Source organism: Pristiophorus japonicus, chromosome 15 (assembly GCF_044704955.1).
Source record: "Pristiophorus japonicus isolate sPriJap1 chromosome 15, sPriJap1.hap1, whole genome shotgun sequence".
Taxonomy (NCBI): Eukaryota; Metazoa; Chordata; class Chondrichthyes; family Pristiophoridae; genus Pristiophorus; species Pristiophorus japonicus.
In genome coordinates, this window is record NC_091991.1 from 48261521 (window position 1) to 48282140 (window position 20620).

Here is a 20620-nt window from a genome sequence, read left to right on the forward strand (position 1 = left end):
CATTCTCTCCTGTCTTTTCAGGGATTAGGAGATTCAAATCATGCTTAAACTGTTGCAACATTTGGAGACAACATGAAAAATTGGTACTTAAAATAAGGGATATTGCAGAATTAGTTCCAAATACTTCATGGCTGTAATACTGGTTCCCTAAATCTGATACCAATGTTGTTGCTTTAAAAGTCCCATAAAATAATGGCTCTTGTATGTGTGCTTTCATATTGTACAAATGAGTAATAACATTTCTTTAACAGATTATAATCAATGATTTTTTTTACATATTTACAATATTTAAATTTGAAACATTTGACCTATTTCAATCATGCTTTATTATAATTACTGTGGGCGATATTACCATACAAATGCTTACTGCAGTTCTAATGCAGTCGAATAGCACAGAAAAAAATCACCAAGTTAAGCATTCATCCGTAATATTCTCAACAAGTAGTTTCTAGACTTGTATTTTCAGTGTTTGTGCACATGCTATTGCATACATCAGGAACATCCAAAATTGTCTTTGGGCCGCTCAAGAGTGCAATATGGTACCCACTCTGGCTACATATTAAGTTTAAATGAATATTTCCATCATTTTGCAAATATCTTAAAACTACCGATAACAAATCTATTCAGGTGATGCTGAAAAAATGCTCAAAATTTGCTCAATTTTTTGATGTTATCTGAATTCTTTAATTTCTTGGTATCTGATCTCATCTATGTTGTGTTTGTTTAAGGTATAGCTATCAGTACTTCATATCTGGGCAGAGTGGCTTGTACCATTAACATTAGCCCCCAAACCAAAATATAAAACAAAGTAGAGTAAAATAACTAACTAGAAACTGAGTTACATTGGCTTCGTGGGTCAGATAGATACAGTTTGTAGGTTGAAAATGACCAATCATTTGGTGAAGCTGCCATAAATCAACACTTCAGTATTGTTAGTTTTTGCACATTTCTAAGCAGAGATTCTTTTATTTCTATGCTCTGTAATAATTTGACTTGACAGTAAGTGTGGAAAACTGACTATTTGGTTGGATAATACACATGTACATTCCAAAATGAATCAAACCGACAATCCAATTACCTAATAACATATGTTATCCAACAGTTGAATAGCTCGTCAACCTTTAGGCTCAAACATGAAAAATGGTCACTTGGTTGAGATTTGGGTGGGCATAATATGCCACCAAACTTCAACAAGAATTAATGTCTTCACGAAAGGAAAAGGAAGAAACTAGCAAATATACAATAAAATATTTTAGAAAGTAATATAATACAAATAATTGAATTATTTAAAAATGTCAGGAGAGCAATATGGATGAGGTGGGGAAGATAATAAATTACTGACTAGGACAGGGGAATAATTCAATCCACCTCTTGTTTCTGATTATGTCAGGCTGCAAGACCAATTACCATCGACAAAACCAGGAGGCTGAATTGCTACCTTAAATTCCTTCCCAGTTGATGTATTTTTTGTAAATATTAAGTAGTCTCTATTCTAAAATGTCACTTTGAGTTTTGTTATGTTATGAACACAAAGTGTGGTAGAAGCTATATGACATAATTGAAAGTGTAAATAAAATGGCGAATGTGGGATCAGAAGGTATATTGTATCATTGCCCAGTACTACAGCAATATTAATGTTTTTCCCATACATAATCAGAATTACCAGCATCTAGAGTAGATATTTTATAATATAAAAATCACACCAAGTCAGTTTTCACAAAACATATCCAGAATTTCCATACCGAAAATATAAGTTGCAATAAATATGAAAAAAGTTACTTGCAAAATACTTGCAAAAGTCACAGAATTTTCAAATCGTAGGAGAAAACAGTATTCAGAGATAAGCCACTTCATTACAATAGTCTACAGAAAGAGAAAAACTTACTGATTTGGCACAACCATGTCGAAATATCAAACAAGGCTGCCATTGACACTCATGTTCCTCCAGCAAGGAAACCCAGCATTTTCTCACTGAAACTACTGAGTTACAATGCATCATTTTGGTAATGTAACTCCATGACAACTGGCATGCAGTGCCAAGTTTTTTTGAATAATATGTTGATTTTTCAATTAAAATGTTTGATGAACTTTTTGGGAGAAGTGGGGATAAAGGTGAGAAAAGAGGGGAGGTCAATACACTGATCTATAAATACTCAGTTTGTTAGTACATAAGGTTTTGGAGGAATTGACCTGTGACTGTACTAAATTTCTGACAGCATGCTTCAAAGAATGAAACCACTGTCACAATGAAATATAGTACATTTCATTTATTGGATCCAAAATTCAAACAGGAAAGTATTGACTTGGGTGGTATTTAGCCTTAAACTTGAGATTACGGAATTTATGTTTGTGGATTAGAAGATATGCAATGCTAGAAAGCCACTTTTGAAAATATCTATTTTTGTTAGGCTTTATTTTTTTTTTTTAAAGTTGCCTTTGACAGAACAGGCATAATTGTTTTTTTTAAGTTACGAACGAACCTTCTCTATTTTAAAGCACTACTACTATGAGCCTCACTCCCAGGCATCTTCTAAAATATGGATGACAACTTTAGAAATAACAGGCTCGAATAGTATTTTGTCCTAAGCAAATAATTAAATTTAGGTAGATGGGAGATCCACATGTTACACACATTCCAATTCACAGTGCTTTCCTATTTTTCAAAAAGATGAAATTACTAAATTCCAAATTACATTCAGGCTAAAAAATATGGATTAGGTCTATAACCTGAAGCGTTAAGACATTGGTATTAAAAGTTTGAATAGCAACCACTTCCTTGAGTTCCCTTATTATCTGGTATTCCTCGTAGCTTACTTCTGCATCTCGGCTCGACCCTGTGCACTTCAGCGGACGTTAAATCAAGTGTTTCTTGCGGCTAGGATATGCATTTGGAAGGAGAATGTTAATTTGAGTTTGAGTTTATTGAACAACTACAGGTTCTGAGGATTTTATTTACAGATTGAGGAAGCAAAGATCACAATAATGGAGGTTGGCCTTTCTTTAAGGTGACCCTGAACAGAAAGGTTGACAAACTCTCCCATAAGATTAACATTCAAAGCTGGAGGAACCTCAAACCTATTGGAAATGCACAGCACCAGTTAATAATTGTACTTTATATTACGAATTGTATCAAACATAGTTATGGCTTGCTTTACAGCATGCGTGTAACTTCCTTGATTGTTCAATAAATCTAATTTGTTTAAAAATAAATTGAAATTCACACCATTATTTTTGTTGTCGTTCCTCACTTTCATTTCCTTTTATGATCATTTGCTTGCTACACCCATTCTTCATTTTAATTTATGACCCTTGCATCTCTGAATGATAAAAATTAGGCTTTTCCATCTCGTGTATAAATGACTCTTCCCCATTTTATCCAAAATTTAAAAAAAAATCTATGACCTATGTATAAGTTCATACCATGCCTTCCCACAGAGCAGAACATTTTTGAGTGCTGATTGCTCCAGACCGGAGCGGGAACTAATAAAGGGAGCAGCTGGAGCATCACGGAGCAGACTGGAGAGGGAACTACTTAAGAGAGCTATCTGCGAGCAACACCAACTGACCTGGGAGGGTAAGAAGTAAAAATAAATCAAAGTGTGACGTCACAGGAAAGCAGGGAAGTAATTGGTTGGTCAGTATTTCTCTTTTTCTTGGGCATTGGTTTAAATCAAGAGCTGGGATTAAAAACTAAACATTCAAAACTTGAAAACTTAATTAATTAAATAAAATACATTAAAGATGGCAGGGGAGGCGATGTGTTACTGCTGCAGCATGTGGGAGCTGGTGGACACCATTGAGGCCATGGCGACCACATCTGCAGTAAGTGTTGGCTGTTCGAGAAACTTCGGCTCCGAGTTGATAAGCTGGAGTCTGAGCTTCAAACACTGTGACACATCTGGGAGGGGGAGTGTTACCTGGACGCTTTGTTCCAGCAGAGTCACACCCCTTAAATTAAATAATTCAAATTTGGTCCATGGTTAGGGACAGGAGGGTGTGACTCTGAGTGAGGCAGGTATGGGGACCCAGGATGTAGTGATGGAGGAGCCTCAGCCTTTGCAATTGTCTAACAGGTACGAACTCCCTGTGTGGACGAGAGCAAGAACTGCAGGGAGGATGAGCAAACTGACCACAGCACTGTGATATAGGGGGCCATTCAAGTTGGGGGAGTAAATAGAAATGTGGTAGTGGTAGGGAACATATAGCTAGGGGGATAGATACTGTTCTCTGCAGCCGAGAGAGTGAGTCCCGAAGACTGTATTGCCTACCTGGTACCAGGGTTAAGGACATCTCCTCTGGGTTGGAGAGGAACTTGGAGTGGGAAAGGAAAGATCCAGTTGTCGTGGTCTACGTAGGTATCAACGACATAGGCAGGACAAAGAGGTTCTGCTGCGGGAGTATGAGCAGCTAGGGACTAAACTTAAAAAGCAAAACTACAAAGGTAATTATCTCTGGATTACTACCTGAGCCACAAGTAAATTTGCATAGGATAAATAGGATGAGAGAGACGAACGTGTGGTTCAAAGATTGGTGTGGGAGAAATGGGTTTCAATTCGTGGGGCAGTGGCACCAATACTGGGATAGGAGGGAGCTTTTTGGTCGTGATGGGCTTCACTTGAACCATGCTGGGGCCAGTGTCCTGGCCAATTGAATAACTAGGGCTGTAGATAGGCCTTTAAACTAAATAGTGGGGGGGGGGGGGGAAGGATCCGGTGAGCGGAAATTTAAAAAAGTCAAAGAGAAAAAAGGCAAAAGCGCAGCGATAATGGTAATGATCACCAGTGTGACAGGAAGGGACATAGCGTATACACAAGACAAAATTAAAAGCTCTATATCTGAACGCAATCAGCATTCGTAACAAAATAGATGAATTGACGGCACAAATAAAAATAATTGGGTATGATTTGATTGCCATTACAGAAACGTGGTTGCAAGGTGACCAAGGGAACTGAATATTATGGAGTATTTGACATTTCAGAAGGATAGGCAGAAAGGAAAAGGAGGTGGGGTAGCTCTGTTAATAAGGGCAGTAGTGAGCAATGATATTGGCTCAGAAGATCAAGATGTAGAATCAGTTTGAGTGGAGCCAAGAAATAATAAGGGAAAAAAGTCACTGGTGGGAGTGGTTTACAGGCTCCCAAACAGTAGCCACACTGTTGGATAGAGTATAAATCAAGAAATAATAGAGGCATTTAAGGAAGGTATGGCAATAATCATGGGTGATTTTAATCTTCATATTGATTGGACAAATCAAATTGGCAAAGGTAGCGTGGAGGAAGAGTTCATAGAGTGCATGCAGGATGAATTCTTGGAACAATACGTTGTGGAACCAACCAGGGAGCAGACTATTTTAGATCTGGTAATGTGTAACAAGTCTGGATTAATTAATGATCTTGTAATAAAGGATCCTCTTGGGAAGAGTGATCATAGCATAGTAGAATTTCAAATTCAGTTTGAGGGCGAGAAAGCTAGGTCTCAAACTAGTGTCCTGAACTTAATTACAAAGGTATGAAGAAAGAGTTGGTTAAAGTGGACTGCGAAAATAATAAAGGGCAAGACTGTAGATGAACAGTGGCAAACATTTAAGGAGATATTTCATAACTCTCAGCAAAGATATATTCCAGTGAGAAAGACTACGAGAAGGATGAACCATCCGTGGCGAACTAAGGAAGTAAAGGCTGGTATCAAATAGAAAACAAAGGCATACAATGTTGCAAAGAATTTTTAGAAACCAGCAAAGGATGACTAAAAAATTGACAGAGAAGATAGCTTGCGAGAGTAAACTAGCAAAAAATATAAAAACAGACAGTAAGAGCTTCCACAGGTATATAAACAGGAAGCGAGTAGCTAAAATAAATGTTGGTCCCTTAAGAGGATGAGACTGGGAAATTAATAATGGGAAACAAGGCAATGGCGGAGACTTTGAACAAATATTTTCTATTGGACTTCACGGTAGGAGACTCTAAAAGCATTCCAATAATAGATAATCAAAAGGCTATTGGGAGGAGGGGGGGGGACTTAAAATAATCAATATCACTAGAGAAAAAGTACTAGGCAAACTAATGGGACTTAAGGTGGACAAGTCCCCTGGACCTGATGGCCTGCATCCCAGGGTTTTAAAAGAGGTGGCTGCAGAGATAGTGGATGCAATGGTTGTAATCTACCAAAAGTCCCTGGATTCTGGAGAGGTTCCATTGGACTGGAAAACCACAAATGTAACTCACCTATTTAAGAAGATTGGGATACAGAAGGCAGGAAACAATAGACCAGTTAGCCTAACATTGGCCATTGGGAAAATGCTGGAGTCCATCATTAAGGAAGTAGTAGCAGGACATTTAGAAACATAGAAACATAGAAACATAGAAAATAGGTGCAGGAGTAGGCCATTCGGCCCTTGTAGCCTGCACCGCCATTCAATGAGTTCATGGCTGAACATTCAACTTCAGTACCCCATTCCTGCTTTCTCGCCATACCCCTTGATCCCCCTAGCAGTAAGGACCTCATCTAACTCCTTTTTGAATATATTTAGTGAATTGGCCTCAACAACTTTCTGTGGTAGAGAATTCCACAGGTTCACCACTCTCTGGGTGAAGAAGTTCCTCCGCATCTCGGTCCTAAATGGCTTACCCCTTATCCTTAGACTGTGACCCCTGGTTCTGGACTTCCCCAACATTGGGAACATTCTTCCTGCATCTAACCTGTCTAACCCCGTCAGAATTTTATATGTTTCTATGAGGTCCCCTCTCATTCTTCTGAACTCCAGTGAATACAAGCCCAGTTGATCCAGTCTTTCTTGATAGGTCAGTCCCGCCATCCCGGGAATCAGTCTGGTGAACCTTCGCTGCACTCCCTCAATAGCAAGAATATCCTTCCTCAGGTTAGGAGACCAAAACTGTACAAAATACTCCAGGTGTGGCCTCACATGCAGCAAAACCTGGATGACATACAGGCTTGGGCTGATAAGTGGCAAGTAATATTTGCACCACACTAGTGCCAGACAATGACTATCTTCAACAAGCGAGTCTAACCAACACCCCTTGACATTCAACAGCATTATTAATTGTCAAATCCCTCCACCATCAATATTCTGGGGGTCACCATTGACCAGAAACTTAACTGGATCAGCCACATAAAAACTGTGTCTACAAGAGAAGATCAGAGGCTAGGTATTCTGACCTCCTGACTCATAGAAAATTATAACAGAGGATGGCCATTTGGCCCATCATGTCCATGTCGGTCGAAAACGAGCTAACCAGCCTCATCCCACCTTCCAGCACTAGGTCCGTTGCCCTATACGTGACAGCATTTCAAATGCACATCAAAGTACTTTTTAAAGGCAGTGAGTTCTAGACCCCCACCACCCCCAGTGAATGTTTTTTCTTCCTCATCTCCCCTCTAATCCTTCTACCAACTACTTTAAATCTATGCCCCTGGTTATTGATCCCTCTGCTCAGGAAAACCGGTCTTTCCGATCCACTCTATTTAGGTCCCTCATAATTTTATACACCTCAATAAGGTCTTCCCTCAGCCTCTCTGTTCCAAAGAAAACAACCCCAGTCTGTACAATCTTTGCTCATAGCTAAAATTTTCCAGTCCTGGCAACATCCTTGTAAATCTCCTCTGCACCCTCTCTAGTGCAATCACATTTTTCCTGTAATGTGGTGACCAGAACTGTACGCAATACTCAAGCTGTGGCCAAGTGTTGTATACAGTTCTAGCATAACATCCCATCTCTTATATTCTATGCCTCGGCTAATAAAGGAAAGCATTCCCTATGCCTTTTTAAACGACCTTATCAACTGTCCTGCTACCTTTAAGTATCTGTGGACATACACTCCAAGGTCCCTCTGTTCCTCCACACCTTTAAGTATCCTCCCATTTATTGTGTCTTCCCTTACCTTGTTGCCCCTCCCCAAATGTAGTAATGTACACTTTTCCGGATTGAAATCCATTTTCCACCCAACTGACAGTTCACCGATATCTTCCTGCAGTCTAAAGCTTTCCTCCTGACTGTCAACCACATGGCCAATTTTCTATGATTCTATGACTTGGAGATATATTGGCATTCCTTCATGGTCATGGAGTCAAAATCTTGGAACGAACTCTCTAACAGCACTATGGGAGTACCTTCACCACATGGACTGCAGTGCTTCAAGGCGGCAGCTCACCATGTTCTCAAGGGCATTTAGTACTGTCCTTGCCAGCAATGTCCACATCCTAGGAACAAATAAAAAATACACGAAACTGGAAGCTAAGTTCCACCACAGGTGAACCGCGTCTGCAGTGCGTACCATCTACAAGATGCACTTCAGCAACTTGCCAAGGCTTCTTCGATAGCACCTCCCAAATCCGCAACCTCTATCACATAGAAGGAAAAAGGCAGCAGGTGCATGGAAACAACACCACCTCCGAGTTCTCCTCCAAGTCACACACTTGGAAATATATCACTGTTCCCTCATTGTCACTGGGTCAAAATCCTGGAACTCCCTACCCAAAAGCACTGTGGAAGTACCTTCACTCCACGGATTGCAGCGGTTCAAGGCGGCAGCTCCCCACCACCTTCTCAAGGGCAATTAGGGATGGAAAATAAATGCTGGCATTGCCAGCAACATCCACATCCCATGAATGAATAAAAAAAAGTCGTATGAAGAGTCCAGAATAGACAGGGGGGCAGGATGCGGCCTGAGAACACGAGTGTGCGCCCTCGAGTGAGCTATAAATCAATCCACATACTGACTCATTTATAAGATAACGCCCCCTCCTTCCCATACTTTCAAACCCCAGTGACTTAAATTTCAACAACCACCACCAATATCTTGGGTTTATATAGCACTTTTAATGTAGAAAAAGTCTCATAGTACTTTACAGAGGCAGATGAAAAAATATATAGATAAAAGGAACAGATGGCATGCAATGGGCAGCGTGTTAACGATAAGGTCAAAATAATGAATATTGAGAAGGAATTTAAAAGATGGATGTAGGGATATTTGGAGATGAAGATTGTTAAATTTAATACACTGGCGAGTGGGACTTAGTGTGGAATAGAATATGGGTGGCTGAGCTTTGGATAAATTGGAAGTTTTTAAATGGATAGGCCAGCATGGACATTAGACAAATCAGGTCTAGAGATGACAAAGCATAGATAAGGGTTTCAGCAACATAAGGGCCAAGGCAGGCAACGTTGCAGAGGTGCAGGCAAGTAGTCTTGGTACAGAAAGGACGTGGAGTTTGAAGTTCAGCTTTGGATTGAGCAGGAGGCCAAGGCTTAGCTTGGCTTGATTCAGCTAGAACAAGTAGCAGGGTGGTGGATAAAGTCAGTGTCCTTGTCTATATAAGCTTTTATGTTATGGTCACAAGTTAGTAAGTACAATGCTCGCAGTTTAGGGCAGAAGCAGGATATCAAGATTTGATTCAGCTAGAATGAATAAGGGGGCAATGCATAAAGTCAGTGGCAGGGGAGTGGGGTTTAGGGCAGAAGCCTAAATGTCTAGCCTTATACATGGGTATATATAGCAAATAAATTAATGGAAAAGGAAAGCCCAAGTTTTATTCACAGAATTGAAATATGATCAAGACAAGCACATTTGTGGAGATAAAAATCAATTTATAGAGATTAGCATTTAACATTACTCTCTATAAAACACCTGTTATTTCATCAAGGCTTTTGACAAAGTCTGTATAATGCCAATATACTAATTCAATATAAATAGATCATGTCCTATTTCATAGATCATGCTGCAAATTTAGTAGTCTTTTCACAGCTTCTTTGTACTGAAAAATGCTATCTTCTGTTTCCCCAACATTTTTAATATTCACCACAGACATTTTGTAATCTTTGACTTCTGGCGAGTTAATTACTTCTTCCTTTGGAACTGATGGGAACTTTTCAACTTCTTTCATCCTGAAGATTGTATCCAAGGCATTTTTCTCAGACTGACTGTTCTCCCAAATATATTCATCCATGTCAGCTTCAGTTTTGTTCGATTCCCATATTTCATTTTTCTGGGATGTAAAAGACAGAATAGTATTTGATGGTGGTCTGATTGCTCTTTGGAAAAGGTCAGGTTAGTTGTTAAGAATTACAGATCATGGACAGATTCTGAGAAGCAAAGTATTTCTATACCACCTATACAGTTTGGAACATATAGGTAGATTTGCAATTCGTTGCAAAGGCATAAAGTGGCATTGTGGATTGCTCACCCGTAATACCAATCACCCAATTTTCATTTCCATGGCCTGTTTTATGCCTAGGAATGTTGAAAAATCTATAATCGTCAACAAAAACACTGGACTAGTGGGTGACTTTTCAGTTCCAACTTGGTAACAGAACCTAAAATTACTGAATAAAGCAATCTAGAAGAACTGTAGGTCAAATTATGGGTGAACGAGAAGGTTGATTATTTAAAGTGAATTAAATTAAAATCATTACTGTGTTGCAGATGAGAACAATGAACATGCAAATGAACTGAAGCAGAACTGTGATTTAGTAGTCCTGCAGCTGCTAACAAACATTGTGAGAGTGAAGATGAACCTATGGCTGAATTTTGAACACTCATGTCTAGTTTAATGAAAGGTTTCTTTTCCTTAGCATTGTACCTATATAAGCTTTTGTGTTAAGGCCACAAGTTAGTATGATGCAGTCAGTTACTGGTACATTTGCCTGAGTCAATAAGAAACCAATGAGAGGATTGGCTCTACAATTTTGACAATGATGGATTTATTTGTTATGATTGGTCTAATTGTTCAAGATGATGTTAGAATAGTAGTTTACGGTATTCTATGTCAAACATCGTTCACTGAAATTTAAAGAAGGCTTTTTAAAAAGATTGGGAGAATGCTGAATGCGTTGCAGAATTGGAGCTGAGGGTGGATTCACTCTGGAGCATCCACGATGCTGAGAACGACGTTAGTAGCATGTGTAGTGAGTTGGTCTTACTGCAGGAGAAGGGTCCACAGCCAGCTAGGGAATGGAAGACCAGCAGGAAGAGTAGTGCAAGGAAAGTAGTGCAGGGGTCCCCTGTGGTCATCCCTTTGCAAAACAGATACACTGTTTTGAGTACTGTTGAGGGGGATGACTCATCAGGGGAGGGCAGCAGCAGCCAAGTTCATGGCACCGTGGCTGGCTCTGTTGCACAGGAGGGCAGGAAAAAGAGCGGGAGAGCGATAGTGATAGGGGATTCAATTGTGAGGGGAATAGATAGGCGTTTCTGCTGTCGCAACTGAGACTCCAGGATGGTATGTTGCCTCCCTGGTGCAAGGGTCAAGGATGTCTCGGAGCGGGTGCAGGACATTCTAAAAAGGCAGGGAAAACAGCCAGTTGTCGTGGTGCACATTGGTACCAACGACATAGGTTAAAAAAAAGGGATGAGGTCCTACGAAACGAATTTAAGGAGCTAGGAGCTAAATTTAAAAAGTAGGTCCTCAAAAGTAGTAATCTCGGGATTGCTACCAGTGCCACGTGCTAGTCAGAGTAGGAATCGCAGGATAGCGCAGATGAATATGTGGCTTGAGCAGTGGTGCAGCAGGGAGGGATTCAAATTCCTGGGGCATTGGAACCGGTTCTGGGGGAGGTGGGACCAGTACAAACCAGACGGTCTGCACCTGGCCAGGACCGGAACCAATGTCCGAGGAGGAGTGTTTGCTAGTGCTTTTGGGGAGGAGTTAAACTAATATGGCAGGGGGATGGGAACCAATGCAGGGAGACAGAGGGAAACAAAAAGGAGACAAAAGCAAAAGACAGAAAGGAGATGAGGAAAAGTGGAGGGCAGAGAAACCCAAGGCAAAGAACAAAAAGGGCCACTGCACAGCAAAATTCTAAAAGGACAAAGGATGTTAAAAAAACAAGCCTGAAGGCTTGTGTCTTAATGCAAGGAGTATCCGTAATAAGGTGGATGAATTAACTGTGCAAATAGATGTTAACAAATATGATGTGATTGGGATTACAGAGACGTGGCTCCAGGATGATCAGGGCTGGGAACTCAACATCCAGGGGTATTCAACATTCAGAAAGGAAAGAACAAAAGGAAAAGGAGGTGGGGTAGCATTGCTGGTTAAAGAGGAGATTAATGCAATAGTTAGGAAGGACATTAGCTTGGATGATGTGGAATCTATATGGGTAGAGCTGCAGAACACCAAAGGGCAAAAAACGTTAGTGGGAGTTGTGTACAGACCTCCAAACAGTAGTACTGATGTTGGGGAGGGCATCAAACAGGAAATTAGGGGTGCATGCAATAAAGGTGCAGCAGCTATAATGGGTGACTTTAATATGCACATAGATTGGGTTAACCAAACTGAAAGCAATAAGGTGGAGGAGGATTTCCTGGAGTGCATAAGGGATGGTTTTCTAGACCAATATGTCAAGGAACCAACTAAAGGGGAGGCCATCTTAGACTGGGTGTTGTGTAATGAGAGAGGATTAATTAGCAATCTCGTTGTGCGAGGCCCCTTGGGGAAGAGTGACCATAATATGGTGGACTTCTGCATTAGGATGGAGAATGAAACAGCTAATTCAGAGACCAGGGTCCAGAACTTAAAAAAGGGTAACTTTGAAGGTATGAGGCGTGAATAGGCTAGGATAGAGTGGCGAATGATACTTAAGGGGTTGACTGTGGATGGGAAAAGGCAGACATTTGGAGACCGCATGGATGAACTACAACAATTGTACATTCCTGTCTGGCGTAAAAATAAAAAAGAGAAGGTGGCTCAACCGTGACTATCAAGGGAAACCAGGGATAGTATTAAAGCCAAGGAAGTGGCATACAAATTGACCAGAAATAGCAGCGAACCCGGGGACTGGGAGAAATTTAGAACTCAGCAGAGGAGGACAAAGGGTTTGATTCGGGCAGGGAAAATGGAGCACGAGAAGAAGCTTGCAGGGAACATTAAGATGGATTGCAAAAGTTTCTATAGATATGTAAAGAGAAAAAGGTTAGTAAAGACAAACATAGGTCCCCTGCAGTCAGAATCAGGGAAAGTCATAACTGGGAACAAAGAAATGGCAGACCAATTGAACAAGTACTTTAGTTCGGTATTCACTAAGGAGGACACAAACAACCTTCCGGATATAAAAAGGGTCAGAGGGTCTAGTAAGGAGGAGGAACTGAGGGAAATCCTTATTAGTCGGGAAATTGTGTTGGGGAAATTGATGGGATTGAAGGCCAATAAATCCCCAGGGCCTGATGGACTGCATCCCAGAGTACTTAAGGAGGTGGCCTTGGAAATAGCGGATGCATTGACAGTCATTTTCCAACATTCCATAGACTCTGGATCAGTTCCTATTGCGTGGAGGGTAGCCCATCTAACCCCACTTTTTAAAAAAAGGAGGGAGAGAGAAAACAGGGAATTATAGACCGGTCAGCCTGACCTCAGTCGTGGGTAAAATGATGGAATCAATTATTAAGGATGTCATAGCAGCGCATTTGGAAAGAGGTGACATGATAGGTCCAAGTCAGCATGGATTTGTGAAAGGGAAATCATGCTTGACAAATCTTCTGGAATTTTTTGAGGATGTTTCCAGTAGAGTGGACAAGGGAGAACCAGTTGATGTGGTATATTTGGACTTTCAGAAGGCTTTTGACAAGGTCCCACACAAGAGATTAATGTGCAAAGTTAAAGCACATGGGATTGGGGGTAGTGTGCTGACATGGATTGAGAACTGGTTGTCAGACAGGAAGCAAAGAGTAGGAGTAAATGGGTACTTTTCAGAATGGCAGGCAGTGACTAGTGGGGTACCGCAAGGTTCTGTGCTGGGGCCCCAGCTGTTTACACTGTACATTAATGATTTAGACGAGGGGATTAAATGTAGTATCTCCAAATTTGTGGATGACACTAAGTTGGGTGGCAGTGTGAGCTGCAAGGAGGATGCTATGAGGCTTCAGAGTGACTTGGATAGGTTAGGTGAGTGGGCAAATGCATGGCAGATGAAGTATAATGTGGATAAATGTGAGGTTATCCACTTTGGTGGTAAAAACAGAGACACAGACTATTATCTGAATGGTGACAGATTAGGAAAAGGGGAGGTGCAACGAGACCTGGGTGTCATGGTACATCAGTCATTGAAGGCTGGCATGCAGGTACAGCAGGCGGTTAATTAGCAAATGGCATGTTGGCCTTCATAGCGAGGGGATTTGAGTACAGGGGCAGGGAGGTGTTGCTACAGTTGTACAGGGCCTTGGTGAGGCAACACCTGGAGTATTATGTACAGTTTTGGTCTACTAACTTGAGGAAGGACATTCTTGCTATTGAGGGAGTGCAGCGAAGGTTCACCAGACTGATTCCCGGGATGGTGGGACTGACCTATCAAGAAAGACTGGATCAACTGGGCTTGTATTCACTGGAGTTCAGAAGAATGAGAGGGGACCTCATAGAAACGTTTAAAATTCTGACGGGTTTAGACAGGCTAGATGCAGGAAGAATGTTCCCAATGTTGGGGAAGTCCAGAACCAGGGGTCACAGTCTAAGGATAAGGGGTAAGCCATTTAGGACCGAGATGAGGAGAAACTTCTTCACCCAGAGAGTGGTGAACCTGTGGAATTCTCTACCACAGAAAGTTGTTGAGGCCAATTCATTAAATATATTCAAAAGGGAGTTAGATGAAGTCCTTACATCTCGGGGGATCAAGGGGTATGGCGAGAAAGCAGGAAGGGGGTACTGAAGTTGCATGTTCAGCCATGAACTCATTGAATGGTGGTGCAGGCTAGAAGGGCCGAATGGCCTACTCCTGCACCTATTTTCTATATTTCTATGTTTCTATGCTGTTTGAAAAGGTTTTGAAGACTACTGGAGAAGAAAAAAATCAATGAGAGACATAATCAGAATCAGAACATTCAATCAGGTTGCAGAGGTACGGAAGGAAGATGCCACAAAGGAATAATGTACTGCCATTAATTTATGAACACAAGAGCAGCCATAAGCATCCATATACTTTTCAATAAATGAACCAGCTACTTTAAGAAAAATAATGCAACAGTGATTGAGGGCACAACAATTACAGAAAGATTGGCACAGAAATTGTTGGAGCGTGCATCTCGCGGCGAATGCCGTAAATTGGATTTTTTACCTCAACCTTCAGATTGTATTATTTCTACACCGCAAATTGCTAGAAGTGCAGGCTGAAATGGTGTGGCGACATCAACAGTGCATCTGGCACCTCGTGAGCATTGGGGACCAATGATCCTTAACCAATTAAATTCAAGGATAGAGAAAGAAACAGTGAACGACAGAGAAGGAAATAAGGTGAATTAGAGTCAAATTAGATGCAGAAAGAGAAATAAAGAGAGTGAAAGAGAGTGGATTGAGAGAGAAAGAGACAAAGAAAAAAAAGAAAAATTTAAAATTTTAAAAACCTCTAGCAACAATTTACTGTCTGCAGGGGTGATTCTTCAGTTCCATGGTTACCTTTTTGGGCCTCCAAGGTTGAATGGCATGTCAGGACCATAAATCACATCATCAACGGGGTCCTTGTGATATGAATTACCAGTCCCAAATGGTTGCGGCGAGATTAATTCATATTAACAGTGCAAATCCAGCAATTTCATGAGACACAATGGGGAAGTTCATGGTGAGATGGTTTTAGTTTTGGTGAGGCTAATGGCGAAGGATGTAAATCATCCAGCAATCTGTAGTGAATCTGAACTCGCATTGCTGGTTTTTTTTTGAGTACTAATATTGGCGGATGCGTGAACTCGCCTTTAGCTTTTAGCAATTTCTGGGCCAATATTAATTTATTTCCTAATCCTGCAGATATGCTTTTAAAAAGGATCATTTCAGCTCAATCACAAAGTTTCCTTCATTAACTACGCAACTCGATGGAGAGTTTCATCAGGTACAATATTTTATTGAGGTTAGCCCTCTCATTCCGTTACTATCTTGCAACTAAGTGTTATATTCAAAATTATAGAACATTTTCAAGGTGACAATATTCCTAAATTGAAGAAGTGATTGTACGGATTCCTATCTGTTGGAACATGGGACATGTTGACACATGGAGAAGAGGCAGAGCACTGATAGGATATTAAGGCTAGCTTAGCATATAGTATAGGGAGCATAGTATAAATTTGGCAGCACCCCGTGGGCGATGTCCGCACCTGCCTTGCGGATTGTGAACCGGGCTTCAGTCCGCTCGCGAGGCGAAAATTAAAAGGAGGTGTGGCGGCGACATTTTACAAATGGCCGACTTACCGGTCACGGCCTTGCCCTCTTGAAATCGCGGGGTCCGTGCCGCGATGTTGCAGCCCAGTACTCCACTTCTGTGCCAGACTGCTGCCAAGGCACCCCGCTCCCCAGTGGTGTAGTGGTGGCCCCTTCTCCCCGATGCAGAATCCACAGTATGCCCTACCTTTTAATGGAAGGGGAGGAACCTATGCTTTCACCAGCGCTATGCGCCTCTCCGCGTAGTGCTGGAAAATTCCCATGGTTAGCGCCACAGTCCCACCCCTGAGAGGAAGTGCAGCGCGTGACATTGTGCTCCACTTCCACTCGGGGCGGTTAGCCCAATTTAGTTGCCGGGGCGGGCTTCCGTGTCTGGCACAGAAAATCTTGCCTCGTAGCTGGTACTGCCCCCCAAACGGGGTGATACCGAAGTTTGCCCCCTCTGTGCTTAGAAAAGTTAGTGCAGCGAGGGAATAGTGAAGTGCGTGTCTCCATTTCTGTAGTCGTATCTGTCTAATCTAGTTTGCTTCTAAAGTGCTTTGTCTACTGACTTAAGAAATAAAGGTATTGAACCTGAAGCAACAACTACTTTTGTTCAACAACAAAATACTGCAGATGCTGGAATCTGAAACAAAAACAGAAAATGCTGGAACCACTCATCAGGCCAGGCAGCATCTGTGGAGAGAGAAACAGTTAATGCTTCAGGTCTGAGACCCTTCGGCAGAACTGGAAAAGTTGGAGATGTAACAGATTTTAAGCAGGTGCAGAGGCAGAGAAAGGGGAGGAAAGAAGAAAAGGGACAGTCTGTGATAGGGTGAAAGGCAGGAGTGATTAAATGTTGCTAGTCAAGTAAAGAGACAATGTGGGTCTTTTTACACACGTCACCATCGAGCAGATAAATATCTTTTTCTACCTTGTCTATCACCTTGTTTCCTCGAAGTGACCTCCTTCTAATTCGTTCACCCCATAAAACAGGAGATTATGAGCTGTACACATAGCCAATGTCAATGGCACTCTGCAATTTGTATCCTAGATGGCAAGTCAGACTAGTCCTGACAGCTATTCCTTCAGAAGTGACTGGTCTTCACAGTGGTACTCTCCCCGAATAGCTTGGCTATCCTGACCAGGGTTTATATCACCATTTCATCATCGATAGGTCAATATCCAGCAATTCCTGACTTAACACCATCATGGGAGAACTAATATAAGGACGGCAGTAGTCCAAGGAGAGACTAAACACAACCTTCTCAGGACAACTAAAGACAGGCAATAAATTCAGCTTCGTTATCATCCCAAGAACAAATAAAAAATAACTTGCAACATGTTCGTTTTCTTAAAATTTTAATTGTAGAAATACATGTCTTTAGAACTAATTTATAAGCTAATTATTCACTTTTCCTCCATTGCTATCCAATGCATGCTTGAATTAAGAGTCAATTTTTTAATCTCATAATATTTCTGTGAAGCGCCTTGGGATGTTTCACTACGTTAAAGGTTCTATATAAATACATGTTGTTGTTATCTTTATCAAGCAAAGCAATCCCAAACAGCAGAATCTAACTTTAAGATAATGAAAAGCAGTTTTGAGCACTGAATTTTATTTTATAACATGCATTTATATAGCATCTTTAGGTAAAACATCTTCCAAAAAATGGATGACAAGCCAAAGGAGATGATACTGGAACAGATGGTTAAATGCTTGGTTAAAGAGGCAAGTTTTAAGGGGGCATCTGGAAGGGAGCAAGGTGGAGAGGCAGAAGGGTTTAGGCGAAGAAATTTCAGAGCATGGGACCTCGGTGACTGAAGGCACAGCCAATCGTGGGACAAAGATACACAAGAGTCTGGAGACAAAGGAAGGAAAGTTCAGGAGATAAATAAGGATGGATGGAGGGAACAATTTAAATGCAACAATAGAATTTTAAATTTGAGGCACTTGGGAGACTGGGTGCCAATGTAGGTTCGTGATGATGGATGTGATGGGCAAGCGGGACTTGGTGCAGGATAGGTTATGAGCAGCACAGCTTTGGAGATGGGAGAGAAACTCGAAAGAGATAGGGATTCAGGACTAGGGTAGGGTGCAGACTGCAGGGAGGTTTGGGCTCAGTGGGCAAGGAGGAGGGAGCAGCAAAAGTAGCAGAATGGATGGTCTCTAGCTTGGTGAAAAAGAAACCCATGATCCCTTGCACTTCTCATTGCAGATGAGGGTAGAGGGAGTAGGGGAGAATGGTTTAAAGGAGCTGGTTGGTAGTGGAGAAAAGCTGTTCTGAGCACAGCATTATATTTTCCCTGCTTCTGACATTTCATTTCATTTTACCTTCATAATAGTGAATATTAGTTCCTGAAATGTTAGAGGGAATGAGAGAGATATTTATAATAGTATGCTCTGATACAGTGCAGTACATATCAAACTGTGTTGCACAAAAAAATCCAGCTACCAAATGGTTTAATAGTGACTACTAATTTAAAAAAAGGCAAGGAATGGAGTTAGCATGATCATAGTTTTGATAAAAGCACCATGGCTATGAATATCCACACCCACCATCATTGAGGAATAACCTGCTAACTGCAGAATCACGTGAAGAATGGTACTTGGATGTGGCACTGGAGGGGTGATACAGGTCACCATCTTCAAAGAGGAGGTATAAGGGGAAAACCACTTGGGGGCAGTAAATCTCAATAGACATGGCACTTCACAATAATTCAATATTTAGGGCCCTAGTTTCCACAAGAAAAAAAACGGGCGCCCCTCCGAGCTGGGCGCCCGTTTTTCGCGCCTAAAACGGCACCTAAAAAAATCCTCGGTATTCTGCACCTACTTACAGGTCCTGTGGCACTCGGCGCAGCCAGCACGAGCTGTGGGGGGGCGGAGCCAGATCCCGGCGCTGAAAACAGTGCCGGGACCTCTGCACATGCGTGCTACAGTTGGCACGCAAGTGCAGTAGCTCCAGGCGCCGAACTGTGTGGGAGGGGCCCGAAGCACGCAGCCCCTAGCCCTGGCTGAATGGCCTCGCTGGGGCTGCGTTAATGAGGCTCCTCCCACGGCCAGCTCCTGCTCCCCCCCCGCCCGCTCCGACCCGAGACCCGTTCCCTCCCCCCCCGCCCCGCCCCGACACCCGCTCCACCACCCCCCCCCCGCCCCGAGACCCGCTTCCTCCCCCCCGCTCCACCAGCCCCCCCCCGCCCCAACCCGAGTCCCGCTCCCCCCCGCCCCGACCCGACACCCGCTCCCCCCCCCGCCCCGACCCGAGACCCGCTCCCGACCCGACCCGAGGCCCGCTACCCCGACCCGACCCGAGGCCCGCTCCCCCCCCGCCCCGACCCGAGGCCCGCTCCCCACCCAGACACCCGCTCCCCCCCCCCGTCCAGACCCGACACCCGCTCCTGTTCCCCGACCCCCCCCTCTCTCTTCCCCCCCACTCTCTTCTCCCGCCCTCCCTCTCTCCCCCCCCTCTCTCTCTCTCTCTCTCTCTTCTCCGCCCCCCCTCTCTCTCTTCTCCCCCCCCCCTCTCTCTCTCTCTCTCTTCCCACCCCCCTCTCTCTCTCTCTCTCTTCCCCCCCCCCCCCCTCTCTCTCTCTCTCTCTCTCTCTCTCTCTCTCTCTCCCCCCTCCCGCTCAGCGGCACGAACGGCTGCAGAATTCTCCCTGGCTGAAACACTTTCACACAGGTAGGAAGATGGTTTATTTAATCTTTTCTTGGCTTATAAATGTTTATTCAGGTTGGATTTATGTGTATAATATTTGTAGAAGTATAAATAAGGATTTATTGTCGAATTTAATGACTTCCCTTCCCCCCCTCCTATTCTGGACGCCTAATTTGTAACCTGTGCCTGATTTTTTAATGTGTAGAACAGGTTTTTTCAGTTCTACAAAAATCTTCACTGCTCCATTCTACTTTAGTTTGGAGTACATTTTCACTGTGGAAACTTTCAAATCAGGCGTCAGTGGCCGGACCACCCCCTTTTGAAGAAAAAAAAATTCTGTTCTAAACTAGAACTGTTCTACCGGACTCGAACTGCAGAAAAAAAAAATGTGGAGAATTGCGATTTCTAAAATAGTCCGTTCTCCACCAGTTGCTCCTAAAAATCAGGCGCGAATCATGTGGAAACTTGGGCCCTTAGTGTCTGTGAATAAATTCAGATTTGTAATTCATCACTTTGGGAAAAAAAGTGCACTTCTCCCCCCTCCCACCCCCTCGAAAATAGCTTTCCATTAAATTAGGCCAGAAAAATGGGACAATCATGCTGTATGTAAAGTGGTTACAACTTTGCAGCAACACAAAAGCAACACTGTGGACAAGATTTTCTACATCCGTGCCCTCCAGTGGCCAGATTACCTGTTCATTAAAATTAACTTAGTGAAATTGTGGGCTGCTAAGCTCATAGGTGGAAAGCCCCTGGTCTGTAACTTAAGGTTGAGTCTCCATCTGACTCAAGAATCCAGCAGTACAAGAACCCCTGGCAGAGGACATTTC

General features: G+C 42.5%; 1 protein-coding gene across 3 annotated transcripts in view; it reads right to left on the reverse strand.

The window, feature by feature from the left end:
• The window catches only part of mrps35 (mitochondrial ribosomal protein S35), an 87840-nt gene that overhangs the window by 18636 nt on the left and 48584 nt on the right, over window positions 1-20620 (reverse strand). Inside the window, exon 8 of one of the 3 annotated variants that reach the window (XM_070900403.1) lies at window positions 6787-10002. The exons of the other annotated variants lie outside the window; for them this stretch is intronic. Within the exon in view, the coding sequence (XP_070756504.1) occupies window positions 9724-10002 (279 nt within the window). The 3' untranslated portion in view covers window positions 6787-9723. Of the gene's footprint in view, window positions 1-6786; window positions 10003-20620 lie in introns of those variants that run through there. 3 annotated transcript variants of the gene reach the window in all.